The following is an 11319-nucleotide window of genomic DNA, read 5'->3' on the forward strand; positions in this document are numbered from 1 at the left end:
ACCAGATCATGACCCACACCGGCAAGGTGCGGCGGAAGGGGCCAGCCGGCGGACAGTGGGGTGGCGCCGAGCCCCTGCGCAGGCCCGTCACCCCCAGCGGCCACAGGAGCGGCTGCCCCACGTGAGTCCACGCCTCAGGCCTCGAGTCCATGAACTGCGTGGTAGGATATACCAATTGAAAACTGTACAATAAAGCGCTGCTGTTGAAAGCGAATGGCTCTATACTGTGTCTCCGTGGCGCGGGTGGAGGGGTGGTTCTGGAGGGTAAGAGGGTCTCTTCTTCCACCTTCTGCCCTCAGGGAAAAGTGTTGGGGTCCCAGGGCCTGTCAGGAGGCAGCTACTGGCCCGTGTGATGGCAAGGAAAGGTCTGGAAGGGGCAGGGAGCCTGCCCAGAAAGGGCTGTCGCTGGAGCATCCGGCCCTTGTTTACAACTGGCACCTCACGACCTCAGAGTCCATATTGGATGCCTTCAAGTGACTCTTAAAGCAGCCGTACAGGGGCCAGCATTGTAACATAGCAGGTTAAGCTGCTGCCTGCATCTCACATGGGCACCAGTTCAAGTCTCCACTTCTCTGCTTCTGATCCAGCTCCCTGCTAATGCACCTGGGAAAATAGTAGAAAATGGCCCAAGTGTTTGGGACCCTGCACTCATGGGGAGACCTGGAAGAAGCAGAAGTACAGGAGAGAGGTGAGAGAGGGCGAGAGATAGCTTCCATCTGCTGATTTACTTCCTAAATGGCTGCAACAGCTGGAACTGGACCAGTTCAAAGCCACTTCCAGGTATCCCATGTAGGTGCGGGAGCCTAAGCACCTGGGTTTTCCTTCATTGCTTCCCATGCACATTAGCAGGAAGCTGGATAAGAAGCAGAGCAGCCAGGACTCCATCCAGCACCCATATGGGTTGCCAGCATGGCAGATGCTCGACGGCACCATTTCCCAAGCCCTTTTCTCTGAAACCCATGACCAATGTTTGATCTACAGAGGAGCAGACCCCATGTTACAGTAAAGAGCCCTCGCCTCTCCTGCCAGCTCTCCCCAAAGCTGGGTCATCCATGTGAGGTCCACGACTGGGGTAAACTTACTGCCCTGAGCCACTGGCCCTTCCCTCCATGACAAAGCACCTGCCTTCACCAGCCCCCTCCTTGGGACTTAAACCACCTCTGCACTGGACACTGTGCTAACCACAGGGCAGTAAAAGTTCCCGAGATGGAATGGCACTGAGAAGGAGGACAGCCAGGCCGACCAGCCCAGAAGGCTGAACCTCAGCTTTTGGTTCTACGCCCAGCCCCTGAATTGGCCTCCAGAAAGTTTGCATACTCTGTTCCCTAACTCCTGTCCTAACCAATGCATACCGCTCGCACCGTGTTGTAGGCTGTAGATGAATCTAGAAGCTCAGGGCTCTTTGGGGGATGCAGACCCTGTGTACTGCAGGTATGTGAGATATTGGTACAGGCAGTAGAGCACAGCATTTGGGGTCAGTGAATCCACTCAGGGATTTGACTCCGAATTCATCAGATGCCCACAGACTCAAGTACACGCTGCATGTGGCAATGTTAGTTACAGAACTGAAACTAAGCTGCAGTAAGATGCTGATCACCCAGATCCTAACAGACCCACACGAAATGGCATCAGGAAGATTTTTGAAGGACATTTAGTGACAAGAAAAGAGCCTCACCACGTACAGCAATTCCAAGGGGAAATGCAAATTCTGGAAGGGCAAGAGTGAAGCTGGGCTGGCCATTTGCAGTGATCTGGTTTGTAAGTGTGTGTTTGGCTTTTATGTATGGTTGCAAAGATTCCAGATGCCCCCATGGCTGTGTCTGGCCATGGGGGAGGGGCAGGTCACTCTGAACCTTCCACAAGCTGGCCTCATTGGCCAACGCTGCTATCGTCATCAGAAGCCGGGCTCAGCCCCCACCCAGCCCTGCATGGACCCTAGGTCCGTTCCACCACCATCACTGCCCACCACACTCCTCCACCTCCCCTTCGGCCTTTCCATCCCAGCTGGCACCTGTGGCTTCCGCCACCCCTCCTGCCCCTCCCTACCCCTTCTTCCTGTCTACTCACTACCCTACCTGGGCTGACAGTGTTTTCCAGAAGGTCCCGCTGCCAGGGTCACAGATGTTCTTGCAACTTGTGACCCCCGAGGAGACTTGGCCTCATCCTGTTCCTCTGACAGTTGCCAGCAGCAGCCCCCTTCCCATCCCTCCTGAAGTGCTCAGCTCTGGAAGCTCGTGGGGGTGGGGGATGGGAATCTGCCCCTACTTGTCCTCTGGTTCCCCCTGCACTCGTGGCACCCAGGTCCAGTCCAGCCTTGCCAACTGTGGTTCTGCAGCAGCCCCATGGCTGCATTCTGAGCCCCCTGCCTCGGACCCAGTGTGGACAGCCCCAAGGGCGACTCTGTCCCACCCCCTCCCCCTGCCAATGCCTGTGCCCCCACCTTCTGCATGGATGGCGTCTCTTCACCTCTGCATCTCCCTTGGGCATCACAACTGAGGTCCTGCCTTCACCTCCAGGGACTCTCGGGGCTCTCCAGGACACCGCCTCCCCCTCAATCTCTCCCCCTCAACCCTGTCGCAGGGGGTGGGCGTGTCTGGCTTGGGACCTCTTTCAGGGTCTCCACCGCCGAGAGCTCCGACTCCCTGGACACTGCGAGCACCGGGACCTGGCATCACCCCCTCAGGGTGGTCCATGGGCCGCTCCTTGTCCGTGTCATGGCATTGATATGACTTTCATAAATTGCCTTATTTTTGGTAATGAATTTATTTTATTTTTTATGGTGTTTACATAGTTCAGAAGGATGTATACCCATGTGGATCACTAATTAGGGTGGACAGAGTTGAGGAAGTAGGGAAAGTGGATGAGACAACTGTTTGCAAACTCCTTTTTTCTTCCTGTATCTGGGAAAAGTGGGGAGAGAGGGGGAGAGGGCCACTCACGGAAGCCCAGCTGCATCAGTGCCTGGGGATAGGGTATGGCCACTTGGTGTCATCTCAGGGTCCCTGGTGTGGAGCATGTTCAAAGGGTTCTGCTCAAGTGCTCTTATTTTATTATGTTATTTTATCTTTGTTTTCAAGGCATTGGAACATCCTGACTTCCCAGGCCATAAGCAGAGACCTGAATGGGAAGTGGAGCAGCCAGGACATGAACCAGCAGCCCTTGTGATATCCTGGCAGGTACAAGGCGAGGATTCAGCCACCAGGCTATCACACCAGGCCCTGCTAAATAGTTTTGATATTCTGAGATGCTATTGATTTCATTGCTCCAAGGTCCATTGGCTGATACAGTCCACCTTAGTCTGCACTCTGTCAAAGCTTGGCTGGGAGAACTGTCCAATTTGTTCTGCCCTCCATCCTCTGCTATAGTACTAGATGTCCTCCGTAGGCCTCACTGTTCTGTCATGTCCCCCATGTACATCTGGGCATGCCATCTGCTGCACAGGCTTCAGCAACCAATGAGGCCCAGTTCTGACACATGCACTCCATGGTCAGACCACAGAGCCTGTGATTTTTCACTGTGGTTGAAGTTCTGAATCCAGCAGCTCAGTTCGGAAGTCCCCAAAGAAATCTCACCAGGAGTGACCCCCGACCTGACTCCTGTGTGTGCCAGCCAGTGTGGGGTCCAGCTCAGTCCATCACCCATATCAGCCTACACTCATACTGGTGGTTGCAGTTGTTGGGTCAGTTCTGTCTCCAGCCCCATTATTATGCGTACCAGTGGGTGCTGCAGCCCAGCCCAACCCTGCCCACCTCACACTCAGCCCTCAGGCACACCAGTGGAAACTGCAACCCAGTCAGAGCAACCCCCAGTAATCCTAGTTCCTGGGCATGCCGATATATGCAGCACACTAATCCAGCCTGTCCCACATCCCATTCGGCTTTTGTACACACCAGTGGGTGCTGCAACCTAGCTAAGCCCAGCTGACCCATTATCCAGCCCACACTTAATGCTGGTGGGTGCTCCTGCCTGACCAGCCAGGTCCACTCCCAACCCTGGTTCTCATGCTCACCAGTGGGAACTGTAGTTCATCATAGGGGTGCCCACAACATACCTACTAGGCGTACTCCCAGCCCTGGCTCTTGCGTTTTGCAGGTGTTTCTGCAGTCTAGCTAGGCAGGACTTGCCCCCAGTCGCTTCACTTGCCAGCTGATGCTGCAGCCAAGCCTGACCAGCCTGCACTTACTCTGGCTCATGTATGTACCATTGGATATAGCCGCTTAGCCCAGCCTGGCTCTCTCCCTAACCCAGCTCACATACAAGCCAAGGGATGTTGTGGCCCAGCAGGGGATCCCCTGCTGCCCCCCTACTGGGCTCACCCCCCAAGTATTACATGTGCTGGTGGATACCGCAGCCCGGTCTGGCATGATCTGCCTCACCTCAGCATTTGCCAGTGGGTGTAATAGCCTGGCCTGGCCTGCCCCCAGTTCCAGCTCATACTGGTGGGTCTACGGCCTCACACAGCCCTAATGTGAACTGGCTGGTATTGCTGCCCAACCCTGCTTGTCCTGCACCCCAACCTAGTTCTCACATCTGCCAGTGGATGCTATGAACTGGCACAGCCTGGCCTGCTCCAGACCTGACTCACATATAAGGTGGCAGATAATGTAACCTGGCCTGGACTGGGCTGCTCCTAGCCCTGATTCTTGTGCTCACCTACAAGGACTACATCCTGACAGAAAAGTTCCCAAAGCTCCTCTATCAGGTCACTTCCCACTCAGATGTCACACATAGCAGTGGGTCCCTTGGCCCACATCCTGTCCTGCCAGGAACAGTGACCTTGTCCAACTGACCCACACCCATTCCAGCTCTTACTATTGGGTGCTGCAGCCCAGCCAGGCCTGGTCCACCCCCAGACCCAGCTCTTGTGTGGTTCAGCAGGTGCAGAGACCTAGCCCAGCCTGTCCTACATCCACCCTGGTTCTTGTGAGCACCAGTGGGTGCTAGCCCAGTCTTGCACAGCCCAGACCCAGTACACACCCATGCCAAGGGACACTGCAGTAATATTCAGACTGGTTCGCTTCCCCCATTCTGGCTCCCATGCTCATCAGAGAGAACCACAACCCAGCTGAGGAGTCTCCTTAGCTCCCCAACCAGGCCACTCCAGCCAGAAATCTTGTATATGACATTGGCTACCTCTTACCAGCCCAGCATAGCCCATTCATTTATTTTTTAATTGCATAAATTTTATTTCTGATAATTTTTACATATTAGATTAGGGTGCAGGGGGTCAAGGGTTAGAGGAAGGGGGATGAGACCATTGTTTCCACATTCCCTTCTTTCCTTCCTGTATCTCGAGGCAGGGCAGAGATGAGGGGAGAAGCCACACCCAGCCTCCCAACTATCCCAGGCTCCCCGATGTGGGGCGTGCTCTGAGGGTCCTGCTCAAGTGGTTTGCATAGTTCAACAGTTCTGTATTGCTGCCAATCTTGCCACTTCAATCACAATGAAGTCACTTCAGACTCCACTGGCTGACATAGCTCACCTTAGAGTCTCCGTTTGCCCAGGTATTCACTGCCAACTCTTTGCTGGGGTAGTTGATCAGTTTGTTCTGTTCTCCATCCTCTGCTATGATACCAAGTATCCTCTGCAGGCTCCAGTGTACTGCCATATCCTCCATGTGCACCTGGATATGCTGCCCACTGCTCCGTCTAAGCCACTGAGGAAGTCCAGCTCTGACACATGCACTCCACGGTCAGACCATGGAACCTGCAATTCTTTTCATGATTGGAGCTCTGAGCCTAGCAGTTCAGTTGGGGGATTCCCAAAGAAACTTCGTCCAAGGTGATCCCAGACCCCATTCTTGTGTGCATGCCAGTACAGGGTCAGGCACAGTCCATCGCCCAAATCGGCCTACACTCACACTGTTGCAATTGCTGGGTCTGTTGTCTCCAGCCCTGTCTTCTGTGCAAACTAATGGGTGTTGCATTCCAGCCCAATCCTGCCCACTGCACACTCAGACCCCATGCAAACCAGTAGGAGATGAAGCCTAGTCTGAGCGACCTGCAATAACCCCCACCAGGCCTACCTCCTGTCCCGTCCCCATGCTTGTCAGTATGTACAGCCCACTAGATATGTCTGTCCCACATCCCATTCAGCTCTTATCCATATCAATGGGCATTGAAGCCTAGAACAACCCAGCCAGCCCCACTATCCAGTACACACATAGGCTAATGGGTGCCACTAAGTTTAGCCCAGCCAAACCCAATCCTGGTTCTCATGCTCACCAGTCAGAGTGGCAATCCAAGAGGAGGTGCCCACTGTTTCCCTACTGGGCTCATTCCCACTCCTGGATCTTGCACTCTCTAGGTGGTACTGCAGTTTAGCTCAACAGGGTTTTTCCCTCTGTGCCAACATCTGTTAGCTGATGTTGTGGCAAAGCCCAACTAACTCTCACCCCCTCTGGCTTATGCATGTACCAGTAGGTACAGTCCATTCAGCCTGATCCAGCTTACATGTAGGCCAACAGGTATTGTAGTCCTGCGGGGCCTGGACTGACCCCAGTCCCAGCTCTCACCCTCATCAGTGGGAATGGTGAACCACCAGGACAGCTCCCTGTAGCCCCCTACTGGTTTCTCCTGCTCTCCCTCAGGTCTCACATGTGCTGGTTGGGTGCTGTGGCCCAGCCCAGTCCACCCTAGTTCCAGCTCACGCTGGTGGGGTCTAGAGCCTAACCAGCCCAGGCAGTCGCCATTCCTGGTCCTAAAGAGAACTGGCTGGTATTGCCCAACCCAGCATGACCCACACACCATTCTGGCTCTCATATTTGCCAGCAGGTGATATGAACTGGCACAGCCTGGCTTGCCCCAGACCTGAGCCAAAGATAAGCCCATGGGTACCATAACCTGACCTGGGCTGGGCTGCTCCCTTTCTTGGTTCTCACACTCACCTGCAGGGACTGTGACCCGACAGAGGAGTTGACAAGCTCCTCCATCAGAACCCCTCCCAACGCCAGATCTCGTACACACTGGTGGGTCCATGGGCCAGACCTGCCTAGTCTACCTCCTGTCTTGGCAGGAACAGTGGCCTTTCCTGACCTCATGACATGCCCTCACCCATTCTGGTTCTTACTGTTGGATGCTACAGCCCAGCCAAGCCTGATCCATACCCAGATACAGCTCACGCATAGCTAGCAGAGAGAGAGACCTAACCCAGCCCATCCTACACCCATCCTACCCCCATTCTCACGAGCTCCATCGGGTACTGGAGTCTAGCACAGTCTTGCACAGCCCAAAACCAAGTCCACAGGCATGCCAAGGGAGACTGCATCCATGTCCAGACCAGATCACAGCCCCTATTCTGGCCCCCGTGCTCACCAGTGGGACTCCCAACCCAACTTGGGGTTCCCCTTAGCTCCCCAAGCAGGCCTGATCCTAGCCACGAATCTTATGCATGCCAGTGGTTGCTCTGACCCAGCTTGGCATAGCCCCTTCCCTATCTTGGCCTTTGCCTTCAGAAGTTGCAGCCTGGCCTCACGCAGCCAGTCCCTAGTCCCAACTCTCACTGACAGATACTGGCAGGTACTGTAACCTGGCCTTCTTCAGTCTGCTCTCATCCCTGGCTCATGTAAACCAGTAGGTGTGGCAACCTAGCCCAGCATGACCTGCACTCCCTCCTGGTTTCTGCACTTGCCAGTGGGCTATGGTTTTCTTGGCCCTGCCTGGTCTACCCCCTTCCAAAACCAATTCACACACTTGCCAACACCTGGGCCTGGACCACGTGCTCATCAGCAGGAGCTATGACCCACTAGGGGAGTTTCCTAGGTTCCCCTGCTTGGGCCACTCCTAGATCCAGATTTCATGCATGCCAGCGGGTGTTTGGCCCCCACCCAACATGGCCTGCCCCATCCGTCCCAGCCTTTGTATGAGCTAGTGCTGCCTGGCCCACCCCCACCCTGTTTTAGAGTGCTCATGCGGGTGCTACAAACTGGACTTGCCCCGCTTGTAATGGTGAACATTTATGAGTTCCATGGTCATGCCTAGCTTAGCCTATCACCATCCCAACTCTCAAGGTGACCAGTGGGACTTGTGGTTTCATAGGGTTGGGCCCACATATCTCCCAGATTCTAACCCCGAACTTGATTCTCTTATGTGTTGGTTGGTATCATGGCCCAGTCTAAGGTGACCCATCCCCTGATCTGACACTCATTGTCAGGTACTGGGATCTAGCCCTGTCAGACAGGCCCCCAGCCACAGCTTGTGTGTGTCCTGGCCTGTGGTGGCCAGCCATGTTCCATGCTAACAAGCCCTACCTGGGACTTCCATGTGTGCTGGTGCATCAGTCTGACCCATAAAGTGCTCCGGCCAGCAGAGCCAGTAACGTGGACACCACGAGGGTCTGGGGATGAAGCAGACAGGAGACCAGTGATGGTGGAAGCCTCTCTCTGAAGCCTCCCTTTATTATTCCTTATATACTCCTTCCCCCATGTCCTTTAACAGGACAATAGGATGCCCATGAGTCTGATTAGACCAGGTGCTTTTAGCCTCAGGCCCATTTCCTGTAGTGCTCAGCTTAACGAGTGTTAATCAACTCCTTAGCCCACAACAATAAAGATCTTCAGGTCTCTCCCCTCCATACCACCGGGTCTCAGTCCCCTCGCTTACCTACAAATACAGTGGGCCTGTTTTTGGGGGTCCCTCAGGATTCTTTCCTCACCTACACCAGGACCTTATCCATGGATGTCTCTGGGCAGTAATTCTATACCCCTAGGACCCCGGAGCTCGCCACCGGGTGGCCAGCTGGTGAAGCCTGGTGCTGGTTGGTGCTCTGGCCACCCACAAGCCCAGGACTCTCCCCCTGCCTAGCAACAGTGGAAGGGGAGCATGCCCAGAGCCATTGGAGCTTTGTCCCCAGCATGGTCACCAAGGACTGAGGAATAAGCCCAGGACCCTCCCCCTGCCTAGTAGCAGTGGATTGAGAGCGAGTCCCCAACAGGTAGCTTGGGCCGGCACTGATACCACCAGCCACAACCACAGCCTTAGACTTACCTGAACCCCACCCCTTTAGCCCATCCTTTGCCATCAGATGCTGCAGCCTGACCTCGTGCTGTCTGCCCCCAGTCCTAACTTTTGTTGGTGAGTGCAGGTGCCTAGCCTTGTACAAACTGCCCCCTTCCCTGGCTTTCATGCAATCCAGTAGGTGTGATAGTCTAGCCAGGAATAGCCCGCCCTCCATCCTGGCTCCTGCACACGGTGGTCTGCTAAGGTTTGGTCTGGCCCTACCTGGTCCACCCCTCCCAGAACCAACACACACACTTACTGACAAGTGAAGCTGCCTTGCCCAGCCTGACAACACCAGGCCTGAATCACGTGCTCACCAGTAGGAGTTACAGCCTACCAGGGGAGTTTCCCAAGTTCCCCTACCAGGCCCACTCCCAGACACAGATGTCACGTGTGCCAGTATGTGCTAGGACCTTGCCCAGAATAGTCTGCCCCCTCTGTCTCAGCCTGTGTATGCTGGTCGATATTGTGGCCCAGCCCACCCTACTCCCTGTTCTTGGTGTGCCTATGAATACTGCAGCCTGGACCAGTCTGCCCTGTCCCCCAGCTCCAGTAGCCATGAGTGTTAGAGGGTTGCATGGTCGTGCTTAGCTCAGCCCTTCACTACCCTCGCCTCTTGAGCAAATGAGTGGATATTACAGTTCCGCAGGGGTAAGCCAACATATTCCCCACAGTCTGTCCTCAGACCTGGTATTCTCATGTGCTGGTTAGTGTCATGGCTCAGTCTAACATTATCTATCGATACCCTGTTCCAACACTCACTGCAGGTACTTGTGATCTAGCCATGCCAAGTGGGCCCCCAGCCCTACTCTAGTATGCACCAGTGGGTGATAGGTGGTGGTAATCATTGCTAACTAATCCAGCTCAGGTTTTACACATAAGTGGGTCTGACCCAGAAAGGTCCTCCAACTTCCCTCCTCTAAACTGCTTGGTCTCAGCTCCTGGCTTACCTACAATTCAGTGGCCTTGTCCATGAGGAAGTCCCCTAGAAGTCATTGCTCAACTCAACATACTCCTTCAGTGGTCCTCAGCCCACATATCCCCATAGTTGCTGCACCTGGAAATGCATGGGTTCCCAGCCAAGTCTCCCAGCGGGGCAGCACCTGGCCTGGAGCTCTGCTTGCCCACTAGGAACTCAAGTTCTTAAATGGGTCCCCAAGCCTGGCCCACCAGCGCACCACGCCAGCATGCTAACCTAGGGCTGGGCTCTCCTCCCCACCTGAATCAAGCACGTGCAAAACCCCCTGGCTCACTCCGCCTAGCTGGGCTCGAACCCCCAGGTTCTGCACACCCCAACCAGCGCCATTCTGCAGGCCTCCTGCAAGCCCGCACCCTCAGGCCCCAGAATCCCAGCTGTGCCAGTGACTTGCCTTCTGAGGGTGCAGGGGTTGTGCTCAGGAACTAGACCCCGACTGGTACACCCACGTCCCAGGCTGAAGTACTGACTCCGACTCCAGCTCCCTGCTCCTGTGATCCTAGAAGGAAGAGGTGATGGCCCAAGTGTTCTAGTTCCACATGGCAGAATTGGATGGAATTCCAGACCCCTGGCTTTGGCCTGGCCCAGCCCCAGCTGTGTGGACATCTGGCGAGTGAGCAGAGGATAACAATTACATGCATGTGTGTTTGTGTCTGCCACACAAATAACGATTGTAAAATAAGAGCCTGCTGCGAGGCAGGTTCCTGGTTGGCACCGCATAAGTGGCTACTGTCCCTTGTTGGAGGGCTTTGTGCTCCTTGCTTGAAGCCCATTGCCCAGTGACCCCTGGCACCTGCACCTCTCCCACCCTGCCCAACATGGCCCTCTCCCGGCTAACCCTGGTCTGGCACAGCGAGACTCCCCATGCATGTCTGCTGGATCAATGGATCTGGCAACTTGGCAGCCAGCATTGCCAACACCAAGGAATCTTCTGTGAGCACCATTAGTTAGTATCTTTGTTCTTGCCCAAGATCTGGTGTTGGCACCATGACACATCGCATAGGATCCATCTCTCCACTCACGTGCCCCATTCTCGAAGAGAAGCCAGAAGAAGTGTGCCTGCAACTGTCCGGTTGGCATGCTGCGGGTCCTGGTTACCCACCAGCACCAGACACACCCAGGGGGCTATTGACGCACAGAACTCTTGCTGGCTATCGCTCCCCCAGGCTGGCAGGGTCAGCTCCCAGTTTCCACCAGTACCTACCACCCACAGAGCCAGAGGAGTCCAGGCCCAGCTTCCCACTGCCTGCTGGTGATGCTATATGGGAGCTGGCCGTCTGCCAGTCCCTGGCTGGCTACCTCTGGTTGGCTGCTGTGTTGTGCCCCCAGGCAGAAGGGGCTGTCTGC

The 11319-nt window shown here is 55.1% G+C and overlaps 1 protein-coding gene across 1 annotated transcript in view; it reads left to right on the top strand.

Moving 5' to 3' along the window:
- The window catches only part of ARMC9 (armadillo repeat containing 9), a 106247-nt gene extending 106070 nt beyond the window's left edge, over nt 1-177 (top strand). Inside the window, exon 21 of the mRNA XM_040972285.1 lies at nt 6-177. Coding sequence (XP_040828219.1) covers nt 6-125 — 120 coding nt within the window. The 3' untranslated portion in view covers nt 126-177. The remainder of the gene's footprint in view (nt 1-5) is intronic.
- The last annotated feature ends 11142 nt before the right edge of the window (nt 178-11319 follow it).

Source organism: Ochotona curzoniae, unplaced genomic scaffold (assembly GCF_017591425.1).
Source record: "Ochotona curzoniae isolate NIBS_2020 unplaced genomic scaffold, NIBS_Ocur_1.0 contig_2294, whole genome shotgun sequence".
In the NCBI taxonomy this organism is placed as follows: Eukaryota; Metazoa; Chordata; class Mammalia; order Lagomorpha; family Ochotonidae; genus Ochotona; species Ochotona curzoniae.